The following is a 21,027-nucleotide window of genomic DNA, read 5'->3' as shown; positions in this document are numbered from 1 at the left end:
TTGCAAGATAGGGTATGCAAACATCGGCATTCCTTAATCTTGAAATTCGTCCTTTATTTTTCTAGAGATATTTATTACGATGTTTTAATTTCCGTATTTATCTATGATTACTATTTTCAAAATTATGGAGCCAATACAAATTAGCCTATTTTAAAAGAAGTTACATGGAGAAATCTATTTAGCCTAGGGGTGTAAACGGTCAGAAACGGATAGTGGTCTTACCGTATTTGTGTTCGTTATAATTTTTCGGATACGGATCGAATATCAGATTGATACAAATATTTTTCATAATTAGCGTGTTGGTTACAAAATATTTATTATATTATTGAAATATTAGTCACTAATTATGTCATAGTATTTATATTGTTCATCAAAATATATATCTATATGCAATTTAATAAATTATTGGTACAATATGCAATTTAATAAATCAATTTAAGAACATATAGCACATTTGTTGTGGTTTAAAAGTGTAAACGGTCAGATAGGGATAGTTAAAAGTCTTACCATATCCTTATCCGTTATAATTTTTTGAATACGGATACGGTTTGTTTCAGATACGGATACGGATCGGATAATTTAGATAATTTTTCAGATTCAGATCCGGACAAAATCGGATAATATCCGATCTGTTTACACCCCTAATTTAGCCTAAACTGGTCTTTTCTTTCATAACAAAATATTTGCTTTTCCTAAAAAAACATGATTAAGTGTCAGCATGATAAGATTCTATTAATATAACAGATTCCAGTACCAGAATTAAAATGTTAGGCATTATATTAATGGCCAACTGGTTGGCATACTGTGAAAGGCACAAATCAGATTACCAGTCATGACTGGTACAAGGTACTAGTGTAGTGTGTAGTGTGTACCAGTATCAGCTATAAATCTATAATAGAAAAACCTTAATAAAGGACATAAATTTCTTTCTTGACTTGAAAGAATTCTGTTTGAGAAAAAGATCATTTGCAAAAGAGACACCACACCTGCTGTTATGACTTCACACCAAATCAATTTCTTGAGGATTTGACAATAAAATAAATTGAGTTTCTCAACAAATGATAACTTAACCTTTGATCTATAACTAATCTCATCAATCCACTTTACAGAATAGATTCTCTCTTGTTTAATTTTAATCCAAAAATGTATGAAAAGGATCGGAGGATATGAGCAACGATGTATTAAAATTCAAGAAAAAATTAAGAGAAAGGAACAACACATACTTGTCATGAAATTCAACCGGTTGCCTTTCTTGGGATTTCTCTCTCGAACAGCTTGGCTTCACAAAGGAATCAACTCGATTCCGCTAGTAGAACATCAAAACAAGCTATAATACAAAGGCGTTGATTTTAGTATGCTTCCGTGAAGAGAAGAGGTCGCCGGAGAAGAGGCCGAAATGAGAAACCTAGCAGTCAACGGAAGTAACATGGACACATGGCAAACGTGCATTGGCCGTAGAAACCTACGAATTGTCATCGAGTCGAGATAATTAAAGAACAGGCAATGCTGGGGAAATTTTCAAGTTATTTTCCATCAGATAAAAACATGATAGACTTTTTCATCTTTGTTGCGTGCGTCGACATTTACATCTCTTTAGTTTTATGATAGACTGTTATTATAATAAATAATTCTACCGTTACTCTTTTGTTTAATTTTTTTAAAGCTAAGTGTCGTAGGGGTGACAACGAGCTGCTAAAGAGCGAGTTACGTCTCAATCACAATCAATTTGTTTATGGATCAAGCTGAGCGAGCGAGTTTGAATTTTAGGTTCCGAGTTGAAATTGCTGCTCAAGACTGACTCATGGCTTGTCCGAGCGAGCCGAGCTAGCTCGTTACCAGCTTGGAAGATTCATAAATTTGTATATTTTCTTTCATATTTTATCTTAAATTTTCATTACACATCTTATCAATTATGGCTAAAACAAAATAATATTTACATGACTAACTATTGAGGAATTAATACTCTTAATTCAACTGCAAGTAAGCAAATCAACTACTATAAATTAAGTTTACAATAAATTCATACATAAAAAAATATCAGAATCCTAAATTCATACAAACATATTCACAAAATAAATTCATGCATACCAAATCAAACAAATTCATACAAATTAACTAGTAGCTTATAATTAATTCACACATATTCCATACAAAATTACCAATCAACTTAAGCATAATCCAAAGTGCAATTACCATAACACTGCTTATAACATCCATAGACCATAATATCCCCAATCTGACGTGAACAGATCCGATTAAACTATTAAACTACGTATATTAAATAGCTCGTTAATGACCGAGCAGGCTCGTGACGAGCCAAGCCAAACTCAAACTCATTAATTCTAGCTCAGAGTCTGTGGCGAGCGAGCTAATTTTAACTTGGTCCACTAACGAACGAGTTGTTATCGATCAAGTCACGAGTGGATACCAAGCGGGCCATGGGGCACGAGTTTTTTTGCCAGCCTTAACGTGTTGGACTTAGAATTCGTAGGGTATTATGAGTAGAACTAGGGTGTTCTTAAGTACACCAAGCCTCTTGGTAAACTCAAGTCTTAAATTCATCGAATCGGCTACAATGATGAATCCAAACCGTTGAAACCCGCCTACCTTGCTAGTGATGCGTCTACATGTAAATTTTTAAATTTTTAAAATTAATTTTGCATAGAGTCAAGTGGTCAAAAAAGGTTAAAAAAAATGAATGCATTAAAATTAATTTATTAACCTTCTAATTTTGACCGCTTGACTTTATACTAAATTAATTCGAATATTTAAAATTTTCACATGTAGATGCATCACTTATAAGATAGACGGATTTCAATGAGTTAGGCTGGGGTGCTATGGATAGCATAGTGGCCTCTATGCTACGGCTCAATATTCGAGTTTTCAAAATCCAAACGGTCGATCCGAACCGTTCATCTTATTCTCCATATTAATATCTACTTGGAGACCAAATTTTATAATTTTCTGAATTTTTTTACTATTTATTAAGCCACTTTGAAAATCGCTAATCCAACGGTTTTACTGTTTTGTGCAGCCACCGTTGGATCAACAATTTTGTAAAATACTTAATAAATAGTAAAAAAATTCAGAAAAATGTAAAATTTGGTCTCCAATCAGATATTAATATGGAGAATAAGATGAACAGTTTGGATCGACCATTTGGATTTTGAAAACTCGAATATTGAGCCGTAGCATAGAGGCCACTATGCTATCCATAACATCCCAGCCTAACTCGATTTCAATGGTTTAGATTTGTCATTTAAAGCCGATTCGATATATTTTAGACTTGAGTTCACCAAGGGATTTGGTGAACTTAAGAACATCCTAGTTCTATTCGGGTATTATTACCCGCTACACCTGTTGCTGCACATCTAGCGCCGTAGACTTGTCAGCTAATCGGTCACAGATAAAAGGAAAACAGAGAACAATTCCACCATTATTTTTCTCTTCTCTCACGATGACCAAACTGTTCGATCTGATGCAACGAACAATTAAAACTCAACCCATACAAAATCCAGCCTCATTTCTAGGCGATCTCACCTCAGCATACATCCAACGTCACCGCTTGATTCCCGCTTTGTTTTACATGCATCGATCTCTTCAATCAAATCTCAACCCAGACCCCACCACCTTAAACACTCTCCTCCAATCTCTACTCAATTCAGGTCTCTTCTCAGAATCTCACCATCTCTTCACCACAGCCCTCGAATTCAGCAATCCATTGGATAATCATACTTTTGGTATAATGGTTCGTGCATTCTGTGAAAATGGGTTGATTGCAAATGCCATGTGTTTGTTGTGTCGAATGCAGAAATCTGGTTATGCATTAAATGTGGTTGTTTTCACGAGTTTGATTCATGGGTGTTTTCAAGATGGCAACTCAGAGGCAGCTAGGTGTTTATTTGATCAAATGGTGCAAGTAGGTTTGGTTCCCAATGAATTTACTTATACTGTCATGATAAATGGTTTTTTCAAAATTGGTCTTAGGCAAGAAGCATTTGAATTATACGAAGAAATGTTGAGAAATGGTCTTATGCCCACTCTCCATACATATAATGTTCTATTAAATGAGTGGTGTAAAAGTGGCCATTTAGATCTTGCTCGTAAGCTGTTCGATGAATTGCTTGAGAGAGGTGTTTCCTGTAATGTTGTTACGTATAATATATTGATTGGCGGTTTTTGCCGACGCAAGAAGATGAAAGATGCAATTGGATTGTTGGATTGTATGAATAGAGATGGAATTAAACCAACATTGGTTACATTTAATCTCCTTATTGATGGATATGGTAAAGCAAGTATGATGTCAAATGCTTTGAAGATGTTAGAGAAGATGAGAACCAATGGAATTTTACCAAGTGTGATAACTTACAACACGCTTCTTGCTGGATTTGCTCGTGGCAAAGATTTAGTAAAAACTGCAAGTATATATAGAGAGATGAAGGAAAGAGGTCTGACTCCTACTAAAGTGACATGTACAATTTTAATTGATGCTTTTGTAAAGGGAAATGACCTGACAAGTGCCTTTAGGGTCTATAGTTCAATGAAAAGAGATGGTTTAGAACCGGATACTTATACTTATAGTCCTTTGATCCAAGGATTGTGTGCAGAAGGAAATATGAAGGATGCACATAAACTGTTCGATGAAATGCTTGAGAAGGGATTTAAACCAAACAATCTGGTTTATGATACCATGATTTGTGGCTATTGTAGGGAAGGAACTTCGCATAGAGCGCAAAGGTTGCTCAAGGAGATGAGAAAAAATGGATTGGAACCGAGTGCTGCTAGTTATGGTCTAACCATTTGTACTTTATGTAATGAAGGGAAGGCACAAGAAGGTGAGTTTATACTAGATGACATGGTAGCATGCGGCCTAGAACCGTGCAGCTCAGTTAGGAAAGCGGTATCTGATGCAAAACTAATGATCTCTGTTGGCCAAGTACCTCTTGACGGATCTTCTAATGAGCATTAGTGCTAGTTGTTTTACTTGGCATCTGATAACACAATTTATGTTCATTGGGTGGCACAATTTATATTCTGATATTCTGGTTTGGTTGTTACAAGTATTATCAAATGTTCTACACATGTGCAGAGATTACTTTGAATTAGTTGAGCACCTTTTCAATCCATGCCCCTTCTATAGTGTAGTACTGATGAAGGCTCTGACGATAATTATACCAGTTCACTGCCACTGTCTGGTACACCCTCTTCTCTGCCTCTACTCAACAGACTATCCACCTCTCTAAGCTTCCTACATCAATTAGACATATTAATTGTCCAACATTTTTTCCATTTCGAGAGAGAAGTTCAGAAAAAATTTCGGAGGAACCAGCACTGCAGCTGATCAATGTGTCTTGGAAATACTGGAGTGTGATCTCTGACGACTCTACATAGGGAGAAATTTGCATCTGACGCATATCAGGCTCAAATTTGAGTGTGATGGATTCCTCTACCGTCCAATCCACTTTAAATTCATGTGTGTTAGATTGACACGAATCTTGAAGCAGACACGCACGGATATTGAAGTGATGCACACAAATCTTTGAGTCCGATGGGCGTCGGACGCAACCCGCATGCATCTAGATACAGCGATATATTACAATTTTACTGAGATCGATGTAGCCTTTCATGTACTGATGCTGTTCTTTGGCTTTTTTTTTTTCACTGTCTCAACAATCCTTGAGTGTTTTTTTGAGTAAAAATTGAGGGTCATGCCCACATTTATATTGAAAAGAAAATCCTTGAGTTTTTGTTTTTGTAGAACTTTCTATAATTGTCAAAAGATACCAGAGCCGTTCCTTATTTTTAATTCTCCATTTAATTGAAAAACTTTAATAAAATAACAAATGTGCAATTTAATCGAAAAAAGGTATCCTACTTATATTGCTTTTGATATTGTAATAGAAATATTAATAGAATGATAGTAAAGATTGTGTAGTATAAAAAAATAAAGATTGCCAAATTTTTGTTGGTCAATTCTGCATGCATGGATAACAGCCGCAAAATATGGCATTTTTTTTTACAAAATTAAACAGAGCCGTCCATTTTTTTACGATGCATTAATCAATATTGAACCAAAATATGACAGTATTATTAAGGATAAGATTTATATAAACGCAAAAGAATTGTGTCAGGCTGAAAATTATAATTCATTAGCTCAAAATAGCTCCTCCAATGAAATATGATGTAGCTATTCAGGCAAAATTCTGGTTCTCTTAAAAATTTAAATTGTAGAACATGGTTTCCTAAATTGAGTGATTATTTAAAATTAAGTTGACTAGTGCGCCAAATTGTTTCCTAACACCTTGTCCTTGTTTGGATGGAGAGTAGAGGAAGGGAGGGAATGGAAATAAAATAAAATTTTTCGTTGAATTGTGTTTGGTTGACAAAATTATGTCGAAAATAAATGTTACACGAGGTGAAAGGTTTTATTGACCTACTTAGCCGATGGAATTAATCTATATATTGACATTTACTATTCTGTGGTACCTTGTAGTTCTGAAAAATGGGGCTTCTATTATGTTTAAATTAGAAATATAAGCCACTGCAATGGTGAAACAGTAGCATTCAGCATTGTAGCCGCTAAATACTTTTGATCAACCAACTTTCATTCGTAATTCCAACACCTTGTTTGGATGGAGAGTAGAGGTAGGGAAGGGAGGTGAAGAATAGAAGGAAATGGAATGAATATATAGGAAGGAATATTAATATATTTAATCCTTTTATATTTAGATGAATAATGAAGAAAAATAAATTTAATTTTTTTTTATTACTCATTTAATTGATTAAAATTTAGAAGGCTAATGAAATATTTAATGGCTGTTGTAGTTTTGTGACAAAAAAAATTTGGATGATAATTATATAGGTAAGATATAGAGTTGAACATTTGTGTAATTTTTTCTGAAAATATTTGCAATAAAATTTATTTCTATCAGTAACACCCCAAATCAGGAGGGACATCGATTCTATTAATTATAATCATGCAAGGTTAAACCTTTCATCTCCGATATAATTTTCTCAACCAAACATGATTCGAAGAAAAAATTTCATCTCTTTCCATTCTCTCCCTTCCTCTACTCTCCATCCAAACAAGGTGTAAATGTACATAGGTTGTGTATTCTGCCAATTATAAATCTAGCTTCCTCATTGTTAAGCAGTTATTCATCAATATTTTGCAAATGGATCAATTGACATCATTCAACTTCTCAAATATTAAAGTCTTCTTTATTATACACGTGTGACACCACTACTAGTTTTTTTTTTTTTTGCAAGAGCAGGAAATGACTTGTTCCATGGGCTTTCTCTTGGAAAAAAAAAATCCTAAAATTGTTATTTCTATGTGTCACCCTAAAAAAAGATCATTGCAAATGGATGGAAATACTTCCACACACTTTTTAAAATATGAGAAAATTATCAAGCCAATAATACTTTCTCACACACTTTTAGAATTTTCATACACAAATATTATAAACATCTGAATCTGTTTGGTTGATGCAGGATAGTATGGGATGCAGTGGCGGATCCAGAGATGTTAGGAGTAAGTAGATGTTTATTTCTGGATTATGATTTTTTTTTTAAGTTCGGAAGTATCTTATACTTGTGCCTATTTAATTAAGGCATGATAATACATGATTCAGTGGCTGGTCCAAAGAGGCTCAGGAGTAGTTAAGTGTTTACTCTTGAATTATGAATTTTTTAGGCCCAATAGTATTTTATACTTGTACCTACTCTTGAATAGGAAAATGTTTACTCTTGAATTTAATTCATGGCCTAACAAAAGAAAATCAAGCCAAACTGGTTTGTAGAAAAGAAAAAAAAAATGCTCTGTTCTCTTCTCCGCTCAGAAAAATTGTTGATTTTCCAAAAAAAAATAAGGTGGTTCGCTACTCCACTTTAGTTTGCCAGTAGAAAAATATAATACAATTAATTTGTTTCACTGGAAAGAAGAAAGAGTTTTGCATTGCCACCGCTCATTTTGTCCAAGACGAATCTCTGCCCCGTCTCTTCTCCTTTTCCTTCCCTGACATTGACTCTAATTTCCTTCTGATTCTTCTTTGGTAAATGATCAATTTCTAATTTTTTTTTTATGATTTGTGAATTATGATTAATTTGATAATTTGGTAATTAACCGAGAACTTTAAGGACTTCTTGATAGTTTGGTAATTTGGTAATATGTTAATTTGGTCAAGTACTTTAATTTGGTAATTTGGTAATTTTTCAATTAGATAATTTGGTACTTTGATGATTAATCTTGATCTTAAATTCTACATTTTAGAGTATTAAAATTAGGCAATTTGACAACAAGAATTCAATGAAGATCAATTTTCAAATTGTCTTGACTTGACTTTAACATGCTAGGTATTATTGACTTGACTTTAACACGCTAGGTATTACTGTATTTGTTTTTTTTTTTATATGTAAAAGAATATTATTATTACAATTTTTAATATTTTGGATGAAATTACTTCAGTATTTTGTGTCGATTTCTCACCAATTACCTTGAATCCGTCCCATGTGTCGTATATGAATATGGGATCTTAAAACTCAATTTTAAAAAGTTCACGAGTAAAAACATGGGATTTATACGGAAATTAATTGTTTGATTAAATTGTGGGGATTATTATCATAGAAAATTATAAACTCTAGATTGTGTGTTATATCTTCATTTCCGTGGTGGTGTTATTTCTTCATTAAAAGTTGTTTTAATATTACTGTAGATTGTATGTGATTAATGCTCTTGGACCGTGGAAAAAAAAAATAATGAAGTCTAAACTTTAGATTGTATGTGATTAATGCTCTTGGACCGTGGAAAAAAAAAATAATGAAGTCTAAGTGAATATTAAATTTCCCATGAAAAATTGAAAATGCTGATGTAGCCTGGGCAAATCAATCCAATTTTCTTTATACAACAATCAACCCAACACCTCTTTAAAATTATATCTCACTGGGTTAAATTTTCATCTAATTTCCATGAAAAATTGGTGATCTAAATCAGTGTTGTAAAAAACGTCAGTTTAAGCCGATTAGTCGTTGGCAGCAACCAAACTGTCATAAATTTTTTCGATTAATCAGCCGATTATTTCTAATTATTCTTGATTATTTATGATTAATTGCTTGACGGTATCCTATCCGTCCAATAACTGCATACCGTTATTTACAACACTGATTTGAACATGCCCTTAGGTAGAGTGATTAAGTCTTCTTGGAATGATTGACATATTTTTTTATAGCCTGAACTATATTTGTAAATTTTTTGCTATAGAGAAAATATCCATTGCTAAATATAACCCAACGGTAAATTTAGTTTACTAAATTATTTAACGAGAAATAAGTCAAAGATTTATTGTGTAATAATTAGAGTAAGATTAGATTTTGTTCCTTTTTGGACAAAAATGAAATAAATTTAGAAAGAAAATAAAGGAGAAATATAATATTCTTAAAAGTAAGATTAGATTTTGTTCCCATTCGCTGATCAAACCGTAATTAGCAGTTTGCTAAATTAGTCGCTGTCGCAACGTTACATTAAAACCCTCGATTCCGATCTGACGGCTGAAATAAAACCGCCAAAGGATTAACGGTTGGCAACGCCTCGCCATAAAATGTTGAGGGAAGACAGAAGAGTGCCGTTTGAGGTTCAAAACCTCTTTTCCGTGTGCAAACATCAGCTGCGCCGTTAGTGACCGTTTCCCACCTTCTACACCTCTTCCATTACCTGTTGTTGAATGAACTTGGATCATCATTAAAAGTATACACCTTTATACATCATGATTATCTAAGAAACTGTTAGTACATCGTTAGAGCATCTACATTTCTAAAACTATTAGTTTTTAATCTGATGTGGTAATTTCTAATTCAATTTCAGAAATGTTAGAGAGTTTTTTATTTAGAAACTATACAGTAAAGTTTCTTATTAAGAAATTGTTTATAAACTCCATGCCAAACAAATAATTGGCTCAAATTATTTCTTCTTTTTAATTTGTTGTTGACAAGACTTAATAAAAACTTTAAAATTAATTTTAGTAATATAAAAAGTTAGAAACTTTAGAGACCTTAGTTTCTAAAAAAATTAACAGTTATTTAAAAACTTGATTGAATTTTAGGAATGTAGATGCTCTAATATTACGGATTTAAGTTATAGATAACTGACAAATGATGGTGCATCTCGATAACTAATCGAAATTAAGGAATCATCATGCATTAAAATCAGACATTGAGATTGCAGCAGCAGTTACTGCAGTGCAAAAAATTAAAAATTAAACCTGGTCTACGGAACTTATTCTCCTTTTTCCCAAGGGACAACTTGGCGAGTCACCCCTTCGAAAACCTTATCCAATGTCTTACGTCTTTATCTAAACCTGTGAGGCGGATCGATTTAAATAATCTTTAAAACTGATACAGAAACAATACATACAAATGGATACATAAAATCTTTCCTTCCGTTTCGCGCCGTCATTGTGTCCTTTTCTGTGTTGGCTTCGATCCTTCCCTATAAAAACAAAAAGCAAAAATAATAAAAACAAGAAAAAGAAAATAATACTCTCTCCCATCATCTTCTCTCAACCCTTTTCTACAACGGGCGAGGTTATTTGAACGCCTCCTTCTCTATCGACAGAAATAAGAGAGGAAAAAGAGAGAAAATAAACCTTTCTTCAATTTTAGGGTTTCAATTCCTTTCTTCTCCAATTCGCGCCATACGAACGATTAATCCTTGGATCCCTTCCTTAATCGGTCGAATTTGTTTGTTTCTCGAGATCTCGTCTCTTTCAACCGCCGCTGAATTTTTTATTTGCTCTTTCATCCTACTCGGTTCGGTTATTCTCGATCTACAGTTGTTCAAGCGGAAGGTTTGTTCTTCTTTTCCCTTTGATTTTTGTTGTTCTAGAGCAGTTATTTAATATTTCTTGAGTTAGCCGTTAGAATATTTTCTTTTGACGTGTTGTTCACCCAATTTGTTCCGGATCTGATTGTAGGGTTTAGGGGCATGGAGTTGTAGTTTTCTAAAGAATAATAGGAGGTTTGGGTGATGGATACTCCGAGATTAGAAAGCAGTTGCGTGGAGAACAAGCAACTAACAGCTGCTTCGAGCTCTTCTCTATCTGAGGGTAGCTATGGATTTGCTAAGATGTCCCCAGCTGTTTCTAGCCCTGTAAATTCGACCCCCTCACACAAGTAACTCTAATCTCACTTGATTTGTTTCAACTATCCCTTTCTCTTATTCCCCTTTTAGATATGGCTCTGGATTGTGCTTACCAGTGGTAGTAGGCTAATAGCCAAATATGCCCCAATCTTCTATTTAATATGTTGGATACTGGTTACGATTGATAATGGCTTTACTAAATAATTATAGTTTGAATTATAGTTTATCTGATGAATAGATCCCAATAAAGATTTATCTTTTTTCATTGGGTTTTTTCTTTTATATACCTGTTACTCTGAAATACCAGTTTAATCATAAATCCCATACATGGCTTAGTTTGTAATATACAGCAAAAAAAAAAATGGAGGAAAATTTTATAAACAGAGTTCGATGATTTGTTCTTGATTCTTTTATTTCCCATATTAACATATTAATTGTGTCTTGATGGTCAATCAACCTGTAGTTCATTGTGTATGCAAAATCTTTTAATGTTTACATTCATTTATAAGCTTGGTTTTGTTAAGAGTTTGTACCTAATTATAAATTCTTACTTATGTAGACGAACCAGTGGACCAATTAGGCGAGCAAAGGGTGGATGGACACCTGCTGAGGTTAGTATATCACACTTTATTTATTTATTTATTTATGTAATGTGTGTATACTGCCCCTGTAAATGGTCATTTCTTGTTTTACTGCTAACTAAGCCTTCATTAATTAATCCAGGATGCGACATTAAGGCAAGCAGTTGAATTGAACAAGGGAAAATGTTGGAAGAAAATAGGTAATATCCATTTTGACAAACGTAATACTATTTTAGTTGCATTTTACACATGTTAGCTTATGGTTTCAATTACTTCTTCATTTGGACAATGGATATTGAGGTCTTGTAATTGATAATAATCTGAAACCTCAACTTATATGTGATTTACAGTAATATACGGGTTTCCTAATGCTGTTAGTTTGTGCAAATTATGCTCAATTACATCACTTGTACAATTGAAGCTCTATGAAGTCGAGCCTGACCCTCATTTGTGCATGTCTTAGTCTGGTAAAGTGGTAATTGGTATTAATCCCAACCTCAAGGAGTAGGTATTCATATGGAAATATACATGTTTCCTTATTAGTTTGTGCAAATTAGGCTCAATTACCCTCAAATCAGACTTAAAACTGTAAGTACATACTGGAAGAAGACCTACTAAATGGGCACTGAAATCAGTTCTGCAAATCATGTAGATATGATGCCTAGCTTTGGAAGATGGGTTTATTCTGTGATTAAGACAAGAATTAATTTGTGTTTTTTTCTTGAGGAAACTTGTAATGTTAAATTATTGAAGGGTTCATTATATGTAACTTTTTTTTGCAGCATCAAATTTCCCTGATAGAACTGAGGTGCAATGCCTTCATCGGTGGCAAAAGGTTCTCAATCCCGAGCTTATTAAAGGCCCTTGGAATCGTGAGGTTTGTTTCTTATTAAAAAAATCATCATTGATTGTAGTATCTAAATTTTTCTCTGTCTTTATTTTTCATTTTGAAATTTTACTGGTACAATCTGTGTGTGATCTTTCTTTTTCGTGCTTTTTTATTAGGAAGATGAAAAAATAATAGAGCTTGTGGAGAAGTATGGCCCTACAAAATGGTCAGTTATAGCAAAGCAATTGCCCGGACGAATTGGAAAGCAGTGCCGTGAGAGGTATGGAACTTACTATATTCTGGTTAGCCTTTTTTCTTACTAGAAAAAAAATGATGTTATACTGTGAAGTGTTTGTAAAATAGGATGTTTAATTTCCATCTTTTTGTTGAACTTTTAGATGGCACAATCATTTAAATCCTGAGATAAGGAAAGATGCTTGGACTGCAGATGAAGAACTTCAATTGATTAATGCTCATCGTTTGCATGGCAACAAATGGGCCGAAATTGCCAAGCTTATGCCTGGGAGGTTTGCTCTCTCTCTGACTATCTCATTATCAAAGTGCCAAATTTTGTTTCCGTGAAGAAGCTTTTTTAAACATGTTATCTAGAAAGAATTATAGGGACCCCAAGTTACTGAGAAGGTTTACTTCATTTTCGATTTGTACCAGTACAGGTGGCAGATGCTATTCTTAAAAATCGATGGATATAACAAATAACATGTTTTATACAAATACAATTAGACAACCTGAGAATATGACTTGCAACAATAAGGAAAATAACATGTGCAATAAGGCATTTATATTAATATTTGCAGGACCGACAATTCAATAAAGAACCACTGGAACAGCTCCTTGAAGAAAAGGATAGAGATCTTTGACAAAACAGGGGAACTCCCTCCAACCCCTGTTGTCAAACCATCTTCTTCTCTTTCTGCAAAAGAGATCATTAGGCCAAGTCCTTCCACAAAATTATCTTTGGTTTTTACCACCCAAGAAACCCCCAAGCCCATCTCAAACCCTACGTCCTCTGCCACACCTCTCTCTAGTCACCTCCTCCCACCTAAAGCACCAGTCACCTCACCAATCGAATCTCACACCATGGATTTGGAGGAAAACCAAAAGGCCTCCTCAGATGGTACCAAAGGAGATGAGACTGGTACAGTTCCAGAGGTTCCAACAGAAAATGCACAAATTGAAAACGATTGTTATGATGACCCAGCTACACTAGGTTCTCTATGCTATGTGCCACCTCTCATGGGAACTACACAATTTCATCTCTTCTCAGAAGTGGTCCCACTGCCTGATGAGAATACCTCCCCAAAAGATGCACTAATAACAATTCACTCCATTCTACGTAGCGCAGCTAAGACATTTCCACATACGCCCTCGATTCTTCGAAAAAGGAGAAGGGAGAATACACCCACATCAAATACGCCTGTATCTAGTGAGCCATGCGATACCCCAGGAGAAGGTGAATTGGAGGAGGGAGAGGATGGTAAATTTGTGTCTCCTCCTTATAGGTTACGGACCACAAAACGGAGAGCGGTGTTAAGATCGGTGGAGAAGATGCTTGATTTTTCATCTGACGAGGCTACTAACAATAATGATGTCAGCAGCGGTCCTTGTGCTACTAATGAAGCAGTTATTGACGTGAGCTAGTAATAATGTGATGTTCTCAGGTACTTTACGGAATTAAATATTTTAGCCTAAATTAGGCACTGAGACTGCTACAACACTGTTACACTGAAAGGTCATTTAGAAAATAAAATCTTTATACATTATAGTACAAAAACAAAAGTAAAAGAAACTTCATTAATAAGATCCTGAAACCTTGATTGGTGCTGTTTTTAGATGCATGCGTATCAAGTTCTCTTATTTTTGCGCTTATCTTTTTGCAAAGCAAACTTTTAGCGAGTTGCGAGTAACTATTTTTTTTTAATAAATATACAGACTGCAGTCAAAGCGCCTGTATCAGTTATGAGTTAGTTTTTAATTAATTTAATTGTTCATATGTTTTTTTTTCAGGTAATATGAAGACCAGTGTTGGTTCGTTCTGCGTTTGCGTTGGACATCATTGCTACATTCTGTTGCTGTATCAAGCCTGTAGTTAAAAAGACTTGTTGAAAAAGAAACTCTGCAAATAAGTAGAGAAAACAAAACAGAAAAATAATACAAAGAATATAAAAGGAAAGAAAGAGAGAGAGAGAACCAAAGAATGGTGAGTTGGTCTCTTATTGTTGTAGACCTTTTTGTCGCTTTTTCTATTCTTCTTATTGTGGAAGTACATTTGTTGCAAAAGGCTGTATTGTTGTTGTACATAAAAATGGTCAATCTAGGATCTCTAGTGAGCTAAACTAGAGTTTTGCTTAGCATTGTGCTAAATTATTTATCTTCCTTTTTATTGAGCGGTTTACTTAAATTAACTTGTGTTACTTTCTTATGTTGAATTTTATTTTATTTTTATCCCATTTTTTAGTTGCAAAAAGAGGGATATTATCCAAGAAGCCTCTTTGCAACTTGATCGCGCAAAAATAGAATGAGGCATAAGCAATATCGTTGTAATGTGAATTTGGTATCAAATTTGTTCGAATTTTTTTAAGCTCGTATATTTCTACTATTTAAAAAAATCAAGATTAACACGACCAACGACATGGAATTACCATGAAGCTGAATCTGAAGTCGTTCGTCTGCTTCAGGATCCGTGCTAAGTGTTTCCTGACGCAGATGAGCGACTGAGATGCTTCCAACGATAACCAGGTAACTGAGGTACAGGTTCCCGGTCAATTTCTGGGATCCGTATCCTCCCAGGTACCTCACTCAACACAATTGAAATGGACGGCCCAGATTTACTCTCAGCCGGTGCCGACACGGAATGACGTGGAGGCAGTATTAATTGTGCTTGGAGATTCGTGCCAATATTAAATTACCAAATTTTCAGCCGTCCGATTCAATTGTACTTAGTGGGGATGTGAATTCCAAATGGATAGAGATGGAAGAGAGGGCCCTGGCTTTGGTTCTCTCGTAAAGTGTGAAAGAGCATCAACAACGCTTGGAGGCTATATAGTCAGACTCGATTCACACAGTCCTACACTGAGAGAAACACAGAAAAACCTCAAATCTTTTCTTCCCTTCCACACGTTTCCCGTTGCGCACGAATTCGGATCCTAAAGTAACCCAAATTTTGGGTTTGGATCTGGACCGTTAGATCTGTTTTGGCACGAATATTAATGACCCCGCGCATTTCAGCTCGAGAAGGATTGGCCCGGATTCTGATCGGACGGTTCGAATGCAACCTCAAAACATGGGTTACTAGAGTATCCGGACCTTGCGCTTGTGCTTTTATAAATCCTGCTACTGATCAAACTTACCTCACTAGTCACTAGTTACAACCATGGCGAGAAAGTTCTTCGTCGGAGGCAATTGGAAATGCGTACCTCTATCTCCCTCTCTCTCAATTGAAGAATTGTAATTTTGTTTTTTCTTGATTTTTTTATTGTCAGAATGGAACAATCGATGATGTGAAGAAGCTTGTTAAAACACTTAATGAAGTAGAGGTGCCATTACATTTTAATATAGATATCATGTTGAACAGTTTAGATCAATAATTTTATAAAATACTTAATAAATAGTAAAAAAAAATTTAGAAAAATGTAAAATTTGGTCTCCAAGCACATATTAATATGGAAAACAAGATGAACGGTTCAGATCAACCGTTTGAATTTTGAAAAGTCGAATTTAGACCGTATGTATTTCGGCTCATATACATTCGAATGCACATTAGTCACTCTCTCTCTCTCTCTCTCTCTCTCTCTATATATATATATATATAAGATTTGGCTACGGTGCTACGGCTCAATATTTGAGTTTTCAAAATCCTAACGGTCGATTTGAACCGTTCATCTTGTTCTCCATATTAATATGTGTTTGGAGACCAAGTTTTACATTTTTTTGAATTTTTTTACTATTTTTTAGATTTATTGAACGTTTTCCACTGCAAACATGCCTCCGTTAAGGGTATGCATAACGGTTGGGCCACCGTCACCGATTAATCGGCCGTCATAGGCCTTTTTTACAACATTGGTATAAACTTTAACAAATGAAATAAAAATCAGGTCTCAATTTTTTTTGTTAAACATATATAATTCAACAATTCAAGTTCTTCATGCATGTACAACAATAACATAATTAAAGGGCAAAATTGTGTACGTAAATAACATCTAAGGTTTTAAATCACAATTCGCATGATGTTGCAGAGGGTTAAAATAAATATTACGAATGTCAAAGGTAATACAAATGTTATACGTTTATTTTTTTTAGTTAAAATGTAAATATTAATTGAGGTATACAAATTACAACAAAAAGAATTAAAAACAATTTCATAATAATTTTTAAATAATTGTAGTTAATAGTTAATTTATATAAAGGAAATTAATATAGGTTAAAAGACCAATTTTAGCCACACAATAACAAATTAAACTTTAGTATCTCCATTATATATATAACAATCCACTATAACACTACCGTCGTGATAGCTATATTTTTCCAAAATTTGTTGGGATATTGTTTTGTTTGGCCTTAAAAAACTATGGAAATTTAATTATTTGTGGTTTAATTAGAACGGTATGAAAACACTCATGAAAAGTACTTAACGTTTACTTGTTTGCTCAAAATGTAATCAGCGTCTTCAAAGAGAAGTCGTAGAGAAGATCAGAACAGAAGGGAATATTGGGCAAAGCAGAATTGCTTCATCTAATATCAAATAAAATATCAATTTATCAGATTTCGACCACCTAATACTATCAAATACATCTCAATTATACTTCCTCAAGCAGCTGTGTTTGGGTTCTACAAAGGAAGGATATTTGCATCAATTGAAGTAAAGTCACTTGGGTTTATGACGCTCTAACTGGAACCAAGACAAGCATAGAGATACCGAATCCGCGTACGTATGTTACGTTTTTTACTTCTGATTGATGCAATGGGAGATCTTCTTGGAGTGGTGATGATATACGGCGACGAACATTTTCTTGGCGAATGTTTTCAAAACTCGTGGAAGTATCTGATAGGGCCATGTTCTACGGTCCATATAGCTTCAATCTGGATCACATACAAAGCCGGGATTAGAACCTCGTTTGGCGAGGCCAACCCGGGAAACAATGCAGGGGTTCATGATTGAAGCCCATAATAAGCCGGCCCAATTAGGACGAAACAGCTATACGGCGCCCAAAGTTGGTTCCGAAATGTTAACTGTTTATAACTGATCACCATGTCGGTTACCAATTTTGTTCACACGATCAAAACATGGTCATGTTCACATATTTTGGTAACCAACTCACATTCTGCCTTGTCCTGGCTGGGGAAAGGCGGTACATGGGTCTACTATATAAGGCCCTTCCTTTCGTAAGAAAAGGGCGAAGAATTAAGGCTAGATACTCGGATACCCTAGCACAAATCACATTCCTACACCCACACACATCCTTCGAGATATCTGATAGGTAAGAGTATGATATCTCCGAGATCATTCCCCTTGTCCCCGAAGCAGCTTACGTATTTCCGAGACCTGATCCCCGGGATCATTACTCGACTCCCCTAGGTCTTCCATCTCTCGGCCTGCAACCTCTAGCAGGTCGAGCCCAGTTCAGTCCAGTCAGAAGCATACGACCTGTTACCCTACACTACCCGTATCAGTATCATTTTGAGGTGTATCGATTGGAGCATACAGACGATTTTGGTTGTTGCCAATGGTCTAAATTAAATGGGATTGGGGATCGAATTCTCTTCTTGCAGGATTATAAATATGGTTTTTGTTTGAGGGCCAATGATTTCAAGGGACTTAGAGGAAATTATATCTACTTCAAAAAGTTACATTGGTCTCATGGCCACAGTTATTATACTGGTGACTGGTTGTTTTAGCCGGTATGACATGGAACATGGGATTATAGAAGAGCTGGTCCCTTATGGTTTGTGCCGAGTTTATGCTAGCTTTAGGGCGTGCTCCAGATGAGGGTATGCGGAGGAAAGGGAAGGGCGAAATCACTATGCGGAGGTGAGCGCACATCAGACCGGATCTAATCGGGCGAGTTTACTTGCTTCAGAAGGAGAGAATCGGAGAGAGAGCGGAGGGGAGAAAACACTGTTCGAAGGTGAGCTCCGTATCCAATTTTGACAAAATCGTTACCTCCCAAATCGGAGTGTACAGATTACTGTTTGGAAAGGAGCTTCCACCTTGTCTCCTCCCTTACCTTTCCTTTAATGAAGTTTTACTCCTAATTTGTGAGCACAGCCTTAGCAACTACACAATTTTTTCATATTCATTTTTATTTTATTATAATGTAAGTGTTCTTGCACTAATGTTTTTTAAATTGATCATGTAGATGACATAAATTTATACAAGGCAGGGGCGGAACCAGGATGAAAATTTAGGGGGTGCCACGACAGTCTCCATTTCTCTCTCTCCCATGGCAGCTTCAGAAAAATACCTTTTAATGATATTGGGCTATGGGCTATTGAGCTTTCTAACAAGCAAATTATTTTTCTTAATGGGGCTAAATGGGTACTTAACATTTAATTGTGAACTTGGGGGTGCCACGGGTCCTAATACTTCCATATATCTACTATAACTTTTGATTTTATGGGGGTTGCCTGCCCCCCCCCCCCTGCACCCGCCAGTTCCGCCACTGATACAAGGCTTAATATTCGATCGAGTGTTGAACTTAAAATCTGTCACATAGAGATATTATTTTTGTCACTAGATCAAAAACTGATTCTCGATAATAATTTATGTTGTATGAATCTCAATACCCACAGTTAGTAGATTTTCTTATGTTGGTTGCTAATTACCCACAACCTTGTTAAGATAGACATTCTTCCAAACGTATGTCAATCTCTCATTATATTTATATATTCTCACTCTATAACTCTCATAAGTTTCATCTTCTTTTTTTTTGAGAATTTTCATATTTTGATGGTACGAAATGTGTTTGTTAATCGTTTAATACATCCTAAAATCAAATTAAGTCAAAGGATTAATGATGTATTTATATTGTTTAGTTGTTTCTACCATCCTTGATGATACTTGTTGCAGTTTTGTACTATCTTAATTTATCAACATTAATTTAATCAAAAAGTACGAAACACTAGTGAAAAAATAGCAATCATATCGGACATAGTCATAGTTATAAGATTTGCAAATTATTTGTAAATTAAACCCGAATAATTTTCTTTGGTGATGTCTAATCGAACGCCGAATTATTTGCGAATTTTACAAAACTTTTTTGAATTTTTTGAATTATTTGCGAATTTTTCTCATAACATTTTTTTTTTGCTCTTACAAGACTGAGATCTCTGATCTAGATAATTCCAAATCATTTCCGAATTATACCTGAATTATTTCCGAATCACGAACTTTTGAGAATTTATTTATTATTTTCGAATTATACCTGAATTTTTTTTATATATATTTTAGAGAATTTAATACCTGATCCTGTTTACTTTTGAGAATTATTTTGTACAGTGACCGCTACAAATAATCAACACTCAACAATTCAAATTAATCATATTATATCAAAATATCACAATAATCAAAGTATCAAATTTACAAAATTAAAGTATTTCATTATTCAACCCTCTTCAAAATCTGATAAGAGGCAAAAAAATACAGAAAAGTAATGTCAGTTCACTTTTTTTTTTTTGAATAAAATGAGCTTAGTACAAACTTCGATGACTTCTGATGAAGTGATAACTTTTGTTGGTAATTTTGTACAAGATGAGATTCCTGTTAAAAAAAAACATAAAATTCAAGAGTCAGAACAAGAGATATCATATTTAAACTATATTTCGAAACAAATATAAAACTTTTGTCATACAAAAGTCATCACTGAGAGCCTGAGATCATGCATGCTAATAAACAAAAAGACAGGATTATTTGCACCTTCAAAAGCCTCTGACAGATTTGAACTATTTTTTTAAGTAGGGAGTCTCCTTGTATCACTGTAAAATGCGAATAAAGAAGAAACCCACAATCAACTGAAAAAAAAATATCACACAATCAACTGAAAAAAATATCAAAACAAACTTAAACCCAGGCAATTTGTCACTGGAATATAAAATAATAAAAAACAAAGTTTACACGGCAACTCAATACAGAATATTTGTTGTACACAAGAACAAAATGAAATGACCAAATTAATCTCAACCTGCCTGAATGACCCAGTATGTAGCCAATAGAGTCAGACTCGATTCACACAGTCCTACACTGAGAGAAACACAGAAAAACCTCAAATCTTTTCTTCCCTTCCGGACGTTTCCCGTTGCGCACTTGCTTTTGGAATTCGGATCCTAAAGTAACCCAAATTTTGAGTTTGGATCTGGGCCTTTAGATCTGTTTCAGCACGAATATTAATGAACTCAATTGGCCCAGATTCTGATCGGACGGTTCGAATACAACCTCAAAATATGGGTTACTAGAGTATCCGGAGTCCGCT

The 21,027-nt window shown here is 34.6% G+C and overlaps 2 protein-coding genes across 2 annotated transcripts; both read left to right on the top strand.

The window, feature by feature from the left end:
* The first annotated feature begins 3,448 nt into the window (after positions 1-3,448).
* Positions 3,449-5,662, top strand: LOC144549590 (Pentatricopeptide repeat (PPR-like) superfamily protein). Its single transcript, XM_078298372.1, has one exon. It carries the CDS (start codon positions 3,458-3,460, stop codon positions 4,967-4,969), a length of 1,512 nt encoding a protein of 503 aa, XP_078154498.1. The 5' UTR covers positions 3,449-3,457; the 3' UTR covers positions 4,970-5,662.
* A 4,848-nt stretch (positions 5,663-10,510) lies between these two features.
* LOC144573593 (transcription factor MYB3R-3-like) lies at positions 10,511-14,938 on the top strand. Its single transcript, XM_078323380.1, has 9 exons — positions 10,511-10,841; positions 10,968-11,166; positions 11,694-11,745; positions 11,858-11,915; positions 12,498-12,592; positions 12,721-12,824; positions 12,943-13,071; positions 13,360-14,223; positions 14,570-14,938. The coding sequence occupies exons 2-8, from the start codon at positions 11,021-11,023 to the stop codon at positions 14,201-14,203; spliced, it is 1,428 nt and encodes a 475-aa protein (XP_078179506.1). The 5' UTR covers positions 10,511-10,841; positions 10,968-11,020; the 3' UTR covers positions 14,204-14,223; positions 14,570-14,938.
* The last annotated feature ends 6,089 nt before the right edge of the window (positions 14,939-21,027 follow it).

Source organism: Carex rostrata, chromosome 2 (genome assembly GCF_964058835.1).
Source record: "Carex rostrata chromosome 2, lpCarRost1.2, whole genome shotgun sequence".
Lineage (NCBI taxonomy): Eukaryota > Viridiplantae > Streptophyta > Magnoliopsida > Poales > Cyperaceae > Carex > Carex rostrata.
The sequence above is the reverse complement of the archived record's forward strand: the minus strand, read 5'-3'. Positions and strand labels throughout refer to the sequence as shown.